This window comes from Dermacentor silvarum, chromosome 2, assembly GCF_013339745.2.
Source record: "Dermacentor silvarum isolate Dsil-2018 chromosome 2, BIME_Dsil_1.4, whole genome shotgun sequence".
Lineage (NCBI taxonomy): Eukaryota > Metazoa > Arthropoda > Arachnida > Ixodida > Ixodidae > Dermacentor > Dermacentor silvarum.
In genome coordinates this window covers 208,305,673-208,323,183 of record NC_051155.1, presented here as the reverse complement: position 1 = coordinate 208,323,183, position 17,511 = coordinate 208,305,673, and the positions used below count along the sequence as shown (strand labels likewise).

At 46.9% G+C, this 17,511-nt stretch overlaps 1 protein-coding gene across 4 annotated transcripts in view; it reads left to right on the top strand.

Annotated features, from left to right (window-relative positions):
• Window positions 1-17,511, top strand: part of LOC119442498 (cAMP-dependent protein kinase catalytic subunit 3) — a 140,457-nt gene that overhangs the window by 100,043 nt on the left and 22,903 nt on the right. For all 4 annotated transcript variants that reach the window (XM_049662209.1, XM_037707398.2, XM_049662208.1 and 1 more), the window contains exon 2: window positions 16,531-16,696. In XM_049662209.1, coding sequence (XP_049518166.1) covers window positions 16,531-16,696 — 166 coding nt within the window. The remainder of the gene's footprint in view (window positions 1-16,530; window positions 16,697-17,511) is intronic.

Here is a 17,511-nt window from a genome sequence, read left to right as displayed (position 1 = left end):
GATAGACAGAAAGACCGATCGAACTCGGAAACTGCTTGAAATACCCTAAGAATGCGAATCGCGTCAATACTAACATAGACATGCAGACTATAAAGTCCTGAAATCACAGGTATCGATCGCTCAGCAGTGTCCACGCTATTGGGCAGAAGCAAAAGGAACATCCCTTAAATGCTTAGATGGGAAATTATTTCCCCACGATTGCTATAGCGTTACGTGAAGGACCTAAACGGTTAGGAAAAGAGCGATGTGTACCCTTTCTTAAAGCATCTCTCAGCTTTGTGGACTAGTTGAAATCTCGATAAATTGTACCTGTATTTGCCTCCTAGGTGAACGGTTGTCCCAGCCTGCAAGGCTAAACGCAATTAATAATCAATACGCTACCGTGTAGTGCACTATCGATAATGTAACATTGCTCGGCGTACTTCACGTAAACAATGCAGCATAATCTTGGCAACGTTTCCTTATTCCCGTTTGCAGGAACTGAGTGTCCCTGTTGGTCAGTTATCACAAGATTTCTGGCAATGCCACTAGGCAAGAATTGTAAAGCTATCGATCGCACCGTCAGTGGGGAACTATCATAATACTAAATTATGGGGTTTCCCAAAACCACGATCTGATTATGAGGCACGCCGTAGTGGGGGACTCCGGAATAATTTAGACCACCTGGGGTTCTTTAATGTGCACCTAAATCTAAGTACACGGGTGTTTTCTGGATTTCGCCTCCATCGAAATGCGGCCGCCGTGGCCGGGATTTCATCCCCCGACCTCGTGCTTAGCAGCCCAACACCATAAGCACTAAGCAACCACGGCGGGTGTACTATCAAAATACTATCTATCAATCGTACTATGGAAAACGATAGTTTTTGCTACACTATCGATAGTTTTATAGCGAAATATTGCAGTACTATCGATAGTGTTATCTATATTAATATTATCGATATTGTTTACAGAATCGATCATTTTAAAAGCTATCGATACTATCGATAGTCAATTTACTGATAGTTTTTCACACTGCTGCGGCGGTCATCCGTTGGTTATAAAATGCGTTACGTTGCATTCGAAAGTGAAATTATATTCAATATAGTCGCTCTCGCTCGCTTTTTCTGCAGACTATAGGGGCCAAAATCCCGTGGCGCAGGCAGCTGAAGCTACGACACCACGTGATAACGTCATTATTGCCGCAGTTTGTTGACACGAGAAGAATTGAGAAAGGTGATGTCGATCTTCATTTGCGATGATTGGCTGCGAAAAAGTCATTTTTGCAGCCAAAAAAAAATGACGAGTGGTTCTGAAACGAGAGTAATTTTGCCAACGTAACATAGTTTTACCACTTCCCTTAATAAGTCCATACATGTATCAAGCGTGCTCCAGCTCTGATAATTGAATAGAATAAAACAATGGCCCAAAATGGTTGTACAATGGTTGTACAACCGGATTTTGTACGATACTATTTGTTCTACAGGCTTAGAAATCCAGAAGCGTTATAACTGATGAGACGAGAGAAAAGTGAAATAGCAATACGTAAACGCACGATTCCTCCTCCTTCTTCATTTCACTCTGATTAACACGTCGATCATATTTACATATGGAACCGGTTTTTCTTTCTTTCCTTCATTTCACTTTGCCGATTCCTACCTCAGCTTTCTTGGCTTTGCGATTTCCCTCAACAGAGTCAGACAATCTTTGCTGACGCCGACCTAGTTTCCTCTTTCGAAAGTCCGCGCTAATTTACTCTTAATCACAGTGACCGAGTAAAACAGAAGTTAACCGCTGTCGTTAGTCCGTGGTTAACGTGGCCGACTTCGGTTCGTGCCGCCGAAGTAATGCGCCGGCTCTTACGACTCTGCAACGCCCTTACCCTATCGACGTTCCCCGCCACCGGTAGCGGCCGGACGTGACCCGGCGGGCATAGCGTGACCGAGAACGACCGGTGGCGTCGCTTTCACTCGCTAGCGATCAACGAGCTTTCGCCGATCGGCAAACGGGCCCGGGCTAGCCCGAACGCACGCCCGCCCGCAACGCAGGCACGCAGACGGACTCGGGTCGCGTGAACGCAGCGTTCAAACACGCCAGAAAGCACGCTTATAAATAGGCCACACGGGGCCAGCTGGCAACAAGTGGCTCTTGGGGCCACGCTATACAGTGCGCAGAGCACACGAACAAGAGGCCGCGCTGCCAAGGCTCGCTTTGTGCGATCGCGGCGTGGAGGGCTTTGTTTTGCGAGCCAACGTCTGGCACGTCTTCTTGACGAAGACCATTTGTTTACGCCTCTGTCCTGAGTTGTACTTCTACGCGCACCATCGTAGATTCTGGCTTACAAACGATGGTAGTACGGTCGGCGGCATGTGTAGTTTGGCGGTTCGCAACGCGACGGCGTGCAGGGATTGAGCTATCGATCGACTGAAATTCGCTCTGGCATGTTGATCTGCGAGAAGAGACGCACTGAAATCGATAGTCATCGTTTCGACGGGAAATTGCAGCTGCCAGCTGAATTGGTCGACACATGTGTGCACGAGTTTCTTGTATTCGTACATAGCAATCGCTAGTCGCTGCCACCCCTTCCGGTTTTTTTCTCATTCTTCTAGTTGTTGCCTTGCAGCTATGATGATCAGTATCAAAAGGGGGGAGGGGGGGGGGGGCTCATACGTCCTCTGCCGCTGTCAACCCCCTCCTTCACATTCAGGCTTTATCTTATAGTCGCTAGAACGTACGAATAGCTTCCTGCAATTGTGCGGATAAAACAAGGACAAAGTGTTCCAGAAAGGCTAGCCGACGTTTCATCAGGTGAACCTATCTATGTGTGGAATTTTCATTCAGATCACACACCATCGTTAGAACAGGAAATTGGCATCGAAACTGGTACACCTTCAACATTTCTTCAAATTACGGGGAAGATGCAGTCAATATGAACCGGTCGTAGACATCTCTTGATGCAAAGTTACTCTGCAAGCTTCCGTGCTAAACTGAGGCTGCTTTTTGTTCTAGAATAACCACTGGCGAGATGTGCCACTAAATCACTAAACAGTGGACAACCATTCATAAGGAAAGTTGATGTCTGCGTGAAACGAGCGCAAGGAGCTACGTAGGAAACACATGTAGACACAATTGAAGAAATATTTATCCAGGACCCGAGAATCGAACACAGTACAAACTAACATTTCGGGGCAGCCGCTCCACCAGCTGAGCTAACCCGTAAGAAGGCTGTAAAAATAGCAGAGCGAGGTCGCACAGTTGTCGATTATTTAACCCAAGCCCTGTCATTTGCTGTCCGCAACTTTAATTCAAACGCCAGAGCAACTGTGAGGAAAAGCGCTAAATCCATGTTTGGATTTCTGGACCAACCTGAAAGACTTATATCTGAGTAACCGGTTTCCGTCCTAGCTTGGCGCTGTACTTTCAGGCGGATGCCAGGTTTGCCTTACATGTATCTACTTGCACCTTGTGAATTTCCGAAGCATTCGCTCGTTTTGTGTTCGACCCTGCGCTTGCCATCGGGTCACAGATTGACCTGTACACAGGGACACGTGTGTGTGTCAAACCCAAAGAAGCCTGAGACGGCTTCTTTGGGTTTGGCGCCTCCAAGCGCCAAACCCTTTGTTTGGCGCCTCCAAGCGTGCGCCACGCGGGACCAAACGCAGCGGCGCCGCGCATCGATTTTCGCATGGTTGTAGAGGTTAGGTCAAGAGTGTAGCTGGCTTTTGGCCTTGTCACTCTTATTCTTTTTTTTTTCTTACCAGCAGCGACTTGTGCTGGTCGCCTAACCTTATGGCGCCGACTGACTTGCTCGTTATCTTTTTTTTTTCTACGTCGAACCGAAAACGGCTCAGCACGCAGCAGTGTTCCGGAGTACCACTATATTTACAAGCGTGCGGCAGCGGCGTACGTAAACTGTCCGAACGTGCCTGTTGTCGAGCCGTGGTTGCCTGACAGCAAACAACACCGTTGTGTCCTTGGGCAGCGGGCGTCGCAATATTGTCTGACATTATGAATGATTTTGAAAAAAGCTGAAAAGCTTAAATGCATGCGTAGAAGAAAAACGTTTTATCGAAAGTATTCCGCGTTTCTCAGACTTGCTGTGTTAATATTTAGATATAAATCGCGTTGCGATTCGAGCTTTTAGATATGGTAGTTGTACAACATAGCAAGTAGGGAGTGGACTATGTTGATTGATTGATTGATTGATTGATTGAATGAATAAATGTTTTATTTTCAATGGGTCGGCCTTCTGGCCTAATACGAGTAATGGGAAAGGGAACAAAGTGTGTCGGGAGTGGAAGGCGCACTGCGAGAAGCAGGATTTACGACCGGCGTAATAGCCCGGATTCCCTGGCAAGAGCTATAGGAGAGACTGCAGGACTGCGTAGCGGGCCCTAGGCCGTTCACCGCTCGGATCCACCCCTCGTAACTTGGCACGTCTTCCTGGTGGAGGTGACATGTCTGCGCCACTTCGTGCGCCGGACTGCCCCACATCAGATGCTTGATGGTAATTCGTACGGGTTTCTTGCAGTCGGTTCGTGTGTTCGTGAAATATGATACGAACCACTGTATAGTCCACTGCTGCTGTCCTTTTTCATTTATCATTCCATTCATCCCGCGTAGCATGATAGGCACGCTTTTTACTTTTCTCTCTCTCTCTCTCTCTTTCATCACGTCTGTCTCGCATTCTCGTCTGTCTCGCATGCCATCGTTAAGTAAGATGCTGCTTTCCGACCGCTGTTTTGCCGGTCAGTGCGCATCGTACAGGGTGGCACCAGTTTCAGATCGCCTGGTTACAACAGACAAGCGGTGGTAAACACTTGCAGGCAGCGGGTCGGCGTGGTTGACAAGACGTATTGGATAGGTGCACCAGCACCACTTTCTAACGTAAATAAACCTCCCCTGAAGAGAAACGAGAAAAACAAGGAAAGGGAGAAAGACACGCGGAAAGGTGTAAATAAACGCGCAGTCCCTTTGCTGCGCATCCGTTTATTTATTGGCTGGCTGTTGTGAAGAAACATCTGTTCTCTCTCTCTCTCTCTCTCTCTTTTATGCAATGGAAGGTAAAAGAACACGCAAACATCCACTAGATATGAAAAATTCTCGCTGAATATAGTGTGTTTGCTCTCTCCGGATTCAAGCGACTTCTGTGCCATGCAGGCGCTGACTATAAAGAAATAGGAGAATCCAACTCACGAGTGTAAATACGCTTCTGCGCATCGTGACCAATTTAGTGATGTGAATGAGAAATTAAGGGGAGAAATTAAACGAGCGTTTGGTAAAGCCATATATCTTGTATATTCAGTTCTTTGTGCCCAGTTTTTGCATTTACTTTATTTATTTGGTTTTTCTTAATTTTCACTCAGACTAAACAGAACACAGTGGCTTAATTCCGCAGAAAAGCGGGGTATGGCTCGAGGCCGTTAGGCCGGCGGGACTTGCCTCGCATTGTCTTATCGAGCACCTTAGTTAGGCCAGAAGCACTGCCTTACAGAAATGAATTTATATAGTGTATTTAGAATGTCTCTAGACTTTGAGCAGACTGACTTGCCTTGCTTCTGACTTGGTCCCTTGTTTTTTTTTTGTTTTTTTTACAGACTTTCTAAAAAACATGCATAGTAAAACAAGAAGCTATTTATCAATTTTTACAAATACACAGCAAGCGCTGGGCAGCAACTCAATTGAGAGAGATAGAGAGAAATGAAATGCAAAAGGTAGGGAGGTTAACCGGAAGACAAACATTCAATTGTCTACCCTGCACTGGGCGAGGGGTAAGGGTTCAGAGGAAAAAAATGTGGTGTGTGCGCGTGTGTGTGTTGTGTGTGTTAGCACATCTTTTTTTTTTTTTTTTTGCTTGATCGCTTGCTTGCTTGCTTGCTTGCTTGCATGCTTGTTTGGTCGTTTGTTTGTTTGTTTTCTTGGTCCACAGACCTTCATCTATAGTAGCATGATGAGCGAGTGCCTGGCAAACCCCTTCTGTGTGTGCAAATAATTGTTCCACTCTGTTCCTTACGTAGACTTGCGAACGGGCTGCTTACTGACAACATATAGACAACATACAAAACTGTAAGGCTATCGTTCATGGCTATCGATGTGCAAACTTCGTAGATAAACGTGTTTAGACATTATAAGGATGGCCCAAATAGATTCATACAAGGGTGTGCAACTCTGAAGCAATGTACGTAAAGCTTTGTACGGGTCTAGGTATGTCTTTCACCCGCGGCGAACACTGAACTCATGCTTGTCTGCACCGTATAAACATGCACTCCTGTGTTTCTGGACCACGCCAGGTATACAGAGCTCAGAGGATGCAACTCGGCTTTTCACACACCGAAGGAAACATAACATTTTAGTGGGGTTTTTTTTTTTTTTCCATTTCTGTCCTCTAAGCGTTGTTTACTCGACCGTACCTTCTCGCAAGGTTGTATAGGCGTAGCGTCAGACGTCTCACCTGGAAGGGGCCAAGGAACTGCGCAGGAAACTCGGAGTTGTTGGCCGGAGGAGGTTGTGCTTTTGTTTGCCAGTTCCCGAGCGAATAGGTCCCAGGGCCAACACCGTTTTAGAGTTGCGCAGCGCGCAGAGTCAGCTTCTCCCGTTTTCTGCACCTCTTGCGTCGAGTGCGGTGACGGAGAACTAAACGTATACCAAGCAAGAAATAGGCAGGAAAAAAAAAAACGCGGTGCATGAAAGCAAAGAGAGAAATGCATTGAGCAGTGTAATAATGTCTGTGGAGAGATCACTTCTAAATTTTGTCCTATTTATTTCGCAACAAACGGGCAACAAATTGTCATGTCATCTGAGTCGCGTAAAATCGAGAAGAAAGAGCGTGAGCTTAAGAGTAATTGCGCAACACGTTTCTTCAGTGGAGAAGAAAAATAGCATGGTAGCAGCTTCCCGTCATATAGTATCCCAAATGCATAGAAACTGAGCGACATTGCTCCGTCGACGCAGATAAGCAAAATACGGCGTCCACAGAAGGATCGGCAACCACGCAGTTCGGCGCCAAGTCGTCTTCACTGTGCAATATAACGTGTACCAGCTAACGTTAGCCAATTATAAGACTGCCGAACGTAGGTCTTATAATAACCCGTAAGTTTTATAAGACCGCAGGTATAAGAAGTAGGTCATACAACACGCAGATCTTAACCTTTAGACCTTAACGCGAATATCTTATAACGCGTAGGTCGTATATAAGACCTACGGTTTTATAAGAACTATGAGTTATAATACCTACGTAGGCGTTATAATTGGGCCTTGCACGATTTCTTTTCTTTTTTTGTCCTTGAACAACTTGGCTAGCGTTGTGGGACATGCGGTAGGTCACCGTTCATCTTCCCACAGTGCGCGCTTAAGCCGTTTCTGTAATTTTTTTAGAACGACAGGCTTGCGTGAACAAACACCTTTCACTGTATGACACAGTAAACGTGTTTACCACTGTCTTCCTCTTCCTTCTGATTTGTTTTTCTCTCTCTTTTACATCTTTTAATGCAGATACCATTCTTAGGATATTTCACGCACTTTACAATATCTAACTGTCTGTGCTTGTCTCTAACCTCTTTTACGCTGACTTATCCGACGATAATACGCGCGAATGTCTGTTCCTATTTGCGGCACATTGCGGTACTCTGGTTCGCGACACATGAGGAAGATTTGACAAGTTCTGTAAGCAGAAATTACGCGATCTATTTGGGAAACCTATCGGACGACAACTATAGCGGTCAAAGAAATAACTCGCGCCCAGGCGTCCACACAGCCGTTCATCTCCTATATTCAGGACGTGTTAACTATGTGCCGCAAGGTCGACAAGGACATGCCTGAAACGGATAAAGTCGGACACGTACTGAAAGGCACAGCCGATGACGCCATCAATCTGCGACTGTGCAAGAACTGTTCTACAATCACAGACTGTCGTCGTTTCGAGCAGGCAAAATGTCAGCGTATCACTCGCCGTTACGACCGACTTCCCAATACAGCTGCCACGTCCTGATACTAATCACTAATTACACACCCATCATAACAAATAGTTTAAACTTAAATTAGATTCCGAGGTTTTACGAGCCAAAGACACGGCAAGAAATATTTCCAATCGCACTAACGTCACCAGTCATCTTCAAAGGATGGATGCGCCGCGAATTTTCAAGTTCTTCTGCTCCCCTTTCCAATAGCTAACGGAACGCTCTACTTGTTGACGTGGTTATAACCTAAATTTGTCTTCTCTCTCTCTCTCTATGCATGTGTTTGTGTGTGTCTGAAAGAGCGAGGAAGAAATAGCCTCAGTGATCTTTGGGCGCAGAAACACCCGACGCCTCTCGGCACGGTAGAGCCCAGGTGGCTCGTGCCGGCCTTTTCTTCGAACAGGCGCGCTGTAAAGTAAACGGACCCGCGTGATTTCACGGGAAGAGCACAGCGTCTCGTTAAAACGGGGAGCACTGCGCAAGCTCGTAAAGTCCAGCTTGAAACTGCATCTGCGCCGTTTCGTTGTTTTGAAAACAGGTTGCTCACTCGCCTTATTTTTTTAACCTGTTACGGGTTCACTGAGGCGGCTCGCACTTCACTAACTCCAAGTTCACTAGCCCACGCGCTCGTGGCGACACACTCAGCGACTGTTCTTAAATGCGAAGCATTTAAAAACTCATGGTAGTTTCGTTAACTTGACATGTACCAAAATTGGCATAGTACGACAAGAGTGTATGAAGAACATAAATGATAGGTCGTGAGATAAATGTCATGACATGCGTGTCGTGTTGGTCATGAAACAGCCGCCTACGTCTTGGTGCTCTCATGGTCGTTTCGTTAAATTGGTAGGCTCCCTGCACACTGCTTCGCATGACATCGATTCCCACAGGGCGTGGGATCTGCTGTCTTTTTTTTTTCTTTTTTTCTATGTAGCCGTCATGTGCGTCGCGCGTATCAGGGCTTAAAAGATATGTCTTTAAACGCGATCAGTATAAAAGCCCTTTGTGCCTTTTTAGAGAACTGGGTGGTCGAAAAAACCTAGATTCTGCCAACGTCTTTCTCCGCGCTGTCGAATGTGGATGGTGGAACTTGAACACCGAGAAAGCAGCGAGCTGTGGCGCTCGCGCTGCAGGCCAGAAGGGATAGTTGCGCGTGCGTACGCGCACTCTCCGCTTTGTGTCTACTAGGGAAGCGATTTGCATGAGGAAAAGGGAAGGGGCGAATGGCACTGGGATAGGAAGCGCTGTAACTATGCGCGGAAGCCCGCTTGAAGAGAGAAACCAAGGAGAGGAACGGCAAGGAGGTCAACCAGACGAGCGTCCGGTTTGCTACCCTACATTGGGGGTAAGGGAAATGGGGAATAGAATGAGGAAAAGAGGGAGAGAATGAGCACCGAGTGCACGTGGGAGGATGCACAGGGACACTATAAGCGGTCTCTTAAACCGGTGAACTTCAAGTAGTGTACTAGTGCACTTGTGCCCGCTTGAAGAATTCGGCGTATCGTCTGTTTGGTCGAGCTCGATCGCAATTGAACCCCCTCCCCCACGCAACGAAAAGAAAAGAATTGTGCTGATCCAACGCACATCTTGAAATCTATGTGAAGCGATTAATCAAATGCTATAATTTCGCCCATTTCACTATTGCGTCTTTGGTGTTGAAGAAAGTGGCGCTCGGGCGTGTGCTCCCGCGCACTCGTCCTACTCAATGTGACACGCGCGGCGATCATTTCAAAGAGTTCGTTGGCGTTGGCACTGTATAGACGCATAAGGTTCTCACGCGAAAGTTCTGGCCTACGCAGACGACATTGCGGTTTTCTGCAGCGATCGAGAAAGTGTTCAAGAGGTCACAAATACTGCAAAAAAAAAAAAATTGTAAGCAGACAGGAGGTCAGATCAACTGGGAAAAGAGTGTCGGATTTTGGCATGGGCGCTCGGATATTACACCGCCCCACTTTGCTAATCTGCAGCGGACAACAGTTCCTTCTAAGTACCAAGGTGTGCCTCTCGAACATTATGACAGGAGCGCGGAATATCGGGATGAAGTTACGCCAAGGGTACGGTAGAAAGCGACAGGCTGGCAGGGGCGCAACCTATCAATGTTTGCTAAGGCTACTGTAACATTTTCTTAGTTGTCAAAGTATGGTACGTCCTGGAATTTTTGTGTATGTCTCGTGTGAACGTTCAGAAAATGCATACGGTGTTCGCGGTATACATTTGGGGTTACAGTTGGGAGAGGGTCAGTCGGACCAATTTGTTTCGGTCTGTTCGACAGGGGGACTCACGCACTTGTTTGTTCGTCAACTTGTTTCCCATTTCATGTTCTTGAAGGATCAGGAGAACCCTTTCGTTACGTTCAATGATGCAAGTACGACGAAGAAGTGCACTTCCAGAATTTATTGTATCTAGTGTGAGTGAATTGAACAGAAGAGTCACGGGATATACAAAGGAGGTGGTAGCCTCCTATCAATTCTTAACCGCTCGATTCTCGTTGGAGTACCTAAATGTTGTAACAAAAAAGATTCTCTACAAAGATTTGATTGATGTCATGTTGCCAGTTCCCATGTATATGTCTATAAACTACGGAGGTCCGGGAAATGATGTTTTAAAAAGAGTTAAGCAGATATGCCCGTGAAACCAGGTACAAATTCATTCTTTTTTTAAGTTGCACACTAATATTATCCCAGTTAGAATATGGCTTGCAGAAAAGGGCATATTTGTGCCATGAACAAACTGTCTACTGTGCAAAAAGCCAGAAACACTTGAGCATGCATTCATTGATTGTTGGGACGCTATAGACTTTTGGGATGTGATGCAATGGACCCTGATGAAAGAACTACCCATAACACCTATTGGTATAAGATACCTACCCGTGGAAAATAAATGCGGCATACCCTACGGTATGATCATGCTTCTGGGCCTCCATAGTTTGTGGAGAACACGAATGGCCATCAGACACGCTGACATAAACACTCAATCGGCAAGGGAGAATTTTGTGGAAAATGTGTGTTACACACGTGTTGTGTATCGATCACAAGCTGAACCTCCTCAATGGATCAGTGTACTTGATGAACTGTCAGAAATGAAGAAATTTTAACGCATTATGTCAACCAAAGTAGACTGCCGTTATTTGTTTAACTAACCCCTTTGTATCGGGTTGTTGCAACAAGAAGTCTAAAAAAAAAAAGAAAGAAAAAAGTTATTGTGAACTAATGGGTAGAGTATCGGGATGTTGTGCTGGTGCTGGAGTACTGTGGTTCGATCCCGCCACAACGCACGTAATTCTTTTTCCTTTTTTTCCCCTCTTTTTTAAGTCTGAACCGTTCGGCAACACAGCAGCAGCACCCAGCAGCCACGGTCAGGAAAGTTCGGTAGCGTTCGCAAAGAAAGCTCAATTCGCTTTAAAACGTACCTCCCTAATGCATGCTCGCTTTTCACCGGAAGTACGCGTACACGCGTCGTCGTGTTATTGAGAGGAGCAGCCGCCTGGTCCTTCGTTTGAAATCTGGTTGCCCCTGTTGCGTTCCAACTCTCGTTCGACCCAACAGGCAAGACGAGGAGGGCTTGGGTGAAGACAGCAACACCGTGGTGCGGCCCGCTGTCACCCGCGTGCCTCCTGCTCACCAGCGCCCTTTCCACTTGCTTGTAGTACTATTGTTCAGGACACGTGTCCCTTGTCAAATATTTGACAACGCCGACCTTTTTCGCTCACGTGCAGACTTTCCAGGAGTCTCGGGACTCTTCGGCCCCCTTTGTCTCAAGAAGGCAACTACTCTGCGCACTCCTTCGTTGGGTTCGTGTGAGCATGCGGCTAACGCGATAACGACGTACTACAACGCTCTCTTTTCGGCCAGAAGAAAATAGCCTCTATCAAGACACTTGCGGGAAGAAGCGGAGGATGAGGGCAGCCTGCTGCCCAGAGAAAAGGACATGCGCGTGATCGGATTAGGCGAGCGCGAAGGCAAGTGACATCAAAGGGCGACGCCTAATTAGGCCGCTGCTTCTGGCTCGCCGGAAGAGAGCTGGTCGCCGCCACACACGTCCGACCTCCTACGCACGTCCGGCTGTCTTGCGTGTGAGCTTCGCGGCGTACGTGCCGCCGCTCTCTGTGGCGTGTCACAGCGCAAGCAGCCGCGCGACGTGCCTGCGTGTCGGACGCGGAAAGCCGGACGTTAAGAAACGACGGGTGGCGACCTTTTGTTTCCATCATCGATCCATCAGGTGTTTGGAGAAGCGGATGTGCGGAGATGGTCTCGCGCGCGTTGAAAACGCGGGCACTTTGCCTTGCGTGCAACTGCGGGGAAGGTATAGGGGCTTTACGTGCGCGGTAAATCCCAAAACGATGTATTTGGACAGTCCGGTAGAAACTGGTAAGGACGTGTTTTTGGGCTAGTTGGTTCTTCATCATCAAGTAATAGACAGCGCCACCCAGACACCCGGTAGAAACCTCGCAGTCGTTTTAATATAAAGCGTATTCGTAGATGTCAATATACAGCCTGCGGACGCATGGGCTTACACATTTTGCGAACCAATGATTGCAGACATTCTGGCAACCATTGCTTTTGTAGTCAATGGGTATTCTCCTTCTTGCTGGGGTTTTACGTGCCAAAACCAGTTCTGGTTATGTGGCACGCCGTATAGGGGAGGGTTTCGGATTAATTTTGATCACCTGGAGTTCTTAAACGTGCACTACAACGCAAGCACACGGGTGTTTTTGCATTTCGCCTCCATCGAAATGCGGCTGCCGTGGCCGAGGTTCGATCCCGCAATCTCGTGCTCAGCAGCGCAACGCCTTAGCTGGCTGTGCCACTGCGGCGGGTTAAGTCAATGGGTCACAAGTATGCGAAAATATATAGACGTCCTAAAGAGCTTAGTCTACAGACCCCCTGTAAGTTCCGTGTATAGCTAGGAGAACAAGTCTATAAAAAGGTAAATCAGTACACGTTTTCTATAAACAAACCCTAGGCATTTTTTTTTCTTTTTTGAGAGAGAGAAGTTTCACACGGATCCTTTCAGATGATGCATTGGAGCTGCTGCCTTTCCATAGCATGGAGATGATGGAAATAGATAAACCGTATTCACAAATCTTGGGGTAAGAAGCACTAAAAGTTATTTCTTGTATTAATTATGCACAACCTTGTTGTCTTTTGCATTTAACAATGCTTTTATCGCTCACCCAATAAGGCATTGGTTGGGGGGAGTAAATAAATAAGAACAATCGTTTACAACTCGTAGGATGTTCAAATTGGCTATAGTCATTTCAACGTGGCATCTAATGTTTTCAAGTAAGTAAATGTAAAAAAAAAAAACAATCGATAATGTTTTACGCGAACTTCACTGAGTCATAATACGTTTAGATAGCATGCTACTGTATAGACTATCTCATGCGTCATTCCCCCTCAGCCCGCGTCATTCCTTGCGCCTTTGTTTTTTTATTTGTGTTCTTGTTTTTGTTTTATTTTATAGAAGCTAGGGTTTAATACTGGTGCTTTTGGGATATCCGCTCTTACGGTAGCATATATTCCTCGGTTTACATCGTCATTAAACAGCAACGGGGTGTTTCGGCGGCGGTAGTTGTTTACCGACAGCGGGTCTCACAAAAATATCGAATATTCTCGCGACCTATACGCAAGCATCTTCTTTTACCAGGCTTGGCCTGTGCATTTTTAAGTGTTTACCGCACTGTACGCCTACACAAGTTGAGCGTCTATAGTCTGTTTTACGATCAATAATGTGTCACTGCAGTTGGAGTCAGCCAATCAATTACGCTGGGGATGGCGCGTAACCATATACAAACTATTTTATGGAGGCTTTGGAGTGACATCATGCATTGCTATTGCTGATTAATCAGCCACAAATTCCGCAACGTATCGTGTTGCTTTTTATGCATGAAAATGTTTACATAGACGCGTCCGGCGTTTGAAGAGCGTGCTAGCGTCGTGACGTTGCTGCCCACATAATGGAGTTAATTCTTGCGTTACGGCTCAAGATGGCGGCACTCACAAAGCGAAAGTCGTCTGCCCAGGCTCGAGCACCAGAGCACATTCTGGTAGCTCCCTCACCAGTGGCGTATTAGTGTAAGATAGCGTACGAGCTGCACGGCGCTTTCTTGGCGTTTCTGTGCGGCGTCTGGAGTCTGAAAACTTTGTAGCTGAAGGTTGACGTCATTCTCACTACTGACACGCGCATTGGACCTATAGCTTTTCGTTTATAGTAATTTGCGTGTGACGCTCACTGGCTCTGTCCAGTCTGATGTACCTCGAACAGCTGTCATCACAAACCACGTACATCGTGAGTACGCTTTTATTGACACTGTCTGCTTTGCGAATACCTTCCGCGACTTATATACGTTTCTGTTTGGAGCTCGGTAAGCAGCAGGATATCTAGCTTTCTGTATATTAATGTAGTGGCGGCCATCATTTGTCACTCCAGGCGCGTACTGAGCACCTAGGTAAAAAAATAAGAGAGAGAAGAGAGAGAGAGGAAGAGAGAGAAACCTATTCTCCCCGCCTATGCCAGTTTTGCTGTTTCTCCACTCAAGCGAATTATAATTTATCGCTGTCGGTGGTCTCGCGCAAGCGCTATTGTTTCTGCCTCCACGACTCTTATTTCTCGCCGGCATTGTGCTTTACAAACACGTTAACAATTTACCGTGCGAATATGTCGTTCCCCAAGATTAATGACTCGCGACACTACATACACCTTCCAACACGATGGCGGCGATCCATCAGGAGAAAGAAAGAAAGAGTAATGCAGGAGCTCTCTCACGAAAGCATTTCATTTGCCATTCCGCACCGTCGGAGTAAACGGGCCTCTTGAATGCGTCGCACGCGTCTGAACGAAAGGTTTTTCTTCCGCCTCTCGGGTTCACACGAACGGAGGCCGATTGAAAGCTCGTACCGATGCTTATTCCGTTTCAACCATGGTCGAAATCATACCACTACCGACGAGGGAAGAGCGGGCCACCGACTTAGATTCGAACGCAGTCGCGCATGAAGTCGGCGGGAGAGTTGAAAGCGTTCAAATATTTTGTGTACTTTTCTCTCTCTCTCTCTCTCTCTTCCTTGTGAAACTCGTCGTATACAGAGCCTTGAGAAAGGGATAAGAAAATGTAAGAAAGAAAGAAAGAAAGAAAGAAAGAAAGAAAGAAAGAAAGAAAGAAAGAAAGAAAGAAAGAAAGAAAGAAAGAAAGAAAGAAAGAAAGAAAGAAAGAAAGAAAGCCCGGCGGCGTACGACAAAAGCAGCGACGAAAGTGCAAACAGTCGGAAAGGTCCGTAGGAGAATTTGCAGTCTAGCTCGCCGTGATATTGCTATGCTGGGCCGCGCCCTTTATTGATGGTCAGGTTGAAGTTATCTGGGAAGATTTATAACGAAGGGGGACCGGCTTCATTGTATCGTCCCGCCGTATTTTGTTTCGCGATTTCGGAATTGCGCGCCGGCGGCCATGCCCATACTCTTCCGCGTTTCTAAACGAAACGCGAGCTCCTATAATGTCGTTCTGCAGATTTACGACATCGCCGCCGCAAATTCGTGCCTCCTCCCCCCTCCCCTCGTATGTTTATACTATCTTACTTCCTTTTACCTTGCGCTTCACTTTGGTATGCTTATCGAAATTCGTTTCTCTGTGTCTGTATGGTACAGATGACCAGACATATAGGACACCCCCCTCTTCAGTCCCCTCTCCCCCTTCACCTCCTCGTTCTGTTTAGTTGCTGACATTGCTTTCAATTTCCTTTTTGCTGCATCTTCCTAGGACACTTATGATGTAGGTCCTTTGTATCCAAGCGCATTTATAGCACGCTCTGTCCCTTACACTAAAAATATGGCCGCTTCCATACCATATTTGCTGACAGATGCGCATTTACAGCACTGTATTGCGCACGATGGCGTCAGAATGAAATAAAAACTCGGTTCCTGCACAGTGTTCATCAGACCAAAATGGCTGTCAGTGAGTGGTGGCAACGCTACATGTTCTCATCAGGAAAGGTCGAGAAAAGGAATGGGATGTTTTGTCCTTTTTTTATGTCATTTACATTACAGCGCTGGTAACTCATTTTGCGGCAGTAACTGGTGGTGCTGCTTCCATGTTTGAGTATTTCCCAGCATTCTTGTGTACTCCTGACTAGGGAGGCCACCCACCTCGGGCGACGAACAGCCGGCTGAAATTATTGAATTAAATTTAGAAATGAATTCCAGAAATGCGTTCCATATGTGGGCGCCGATTGAGGACTCCCTAACGAGCTAGGTCCCTGAGGAAAAACAATAGTGTGAGCCACATGTCCGGCAATTAGCGCCAGCGGTCCATTAAAAGGCGGGGACTACACAGTGAAGGTGGGCTGCGCAAGGCCCGCCCACGTTCGTAAAGGCGATGTCATTCTCAAATGAATTCCAGAAATGCGTTCCGTAAGTGGGCGCCGATTGAGGACTCCCTAACGAGCTAGGTCCCTGAGGAAAAACAATAGTGTGAGCCACATGTCCGGCAATTAGCGCCAGGCGGTCCATTAAAAGGCGGGGACTACACAGTGAAGGTGGGCTGTGCAAGGCCCGCCCACGTTCGTAAAGGCGATGTCATTCTCAAAGATGGTGTCTATCCTCCACGCAGGGACGGGCACTTTCGGTCGCGTCTGCCTGTGTCGTGACGGGAGCGGAGCCTTCCACGCCATGAAGATCTTGGAGATCTCAGACGTCATCCGGCTGAAGCAGGTCGAGCACGTCAAGAATGAGAAGGCCATCCTACTGCAAGTGCAACACCCTTTCATCATCCGCATGTGAGTTGAAACCATGCATCTTCTCCCATCTCCCACCGGGGCATCCCTCACGTCTGAGGGTAACAGTGATGTAGCTAAGAGTATAAAGATGTCGAAATATAGAAATGCAGCAGAATGTTTGGAAGAACTAACTTGATGGCACTTGTCTCAAAGGGTTGCCACCAGAAACAATCATCATCATCATCATCATCATCATCATCATCATCATCATCATCATCATCATCATCATCATCATCAGGAGCAGCAGCTAAATGCGCTGGAAATGGGCACGGGGCACACGCTCGAAAAACCAGCTTTACATTGAAAGGATTTTAATTATATCTCATCCATGGCACGTCTGCCTTTAGGCTATACTGCTTAACACATATTTGTGTGGTATATCTGGAAACAGCAACGTGTTTGCACAGGCTAGTGTATACCGTTGCCCGAGTGCGCCGGCGTACTGACGCCGCGTGCAGAAACCAGTGAATGCCGAGCGTTTTCCAAGATTGCAGTGCCCACAGACCGAAGCAGATGGTCTAACCTCATGAACGCATCTCGCTGAGGAGACGACAGTGTTTGCCCTATAGTTTGTTGGCGCTTTAAAAGAGGTTTAAAAAAGACTGCAGCGTTAGGTCGCGAGTGAGTTTGGTTCGCTTCCGGATGGAGGAGCTATCTTAACACGTTTGAACTGACGCTGCTCAGAACGTTCGATGGCGCTGGAGGCTGGTGCGGTCTAGTGCAACAACAGATTCACCGTTAAAATAAAAAAAATCAAGCGTACCATGGTTATGGTCATCTTTACATGCCATAGAGGACGGCTACCACGTAGCCTG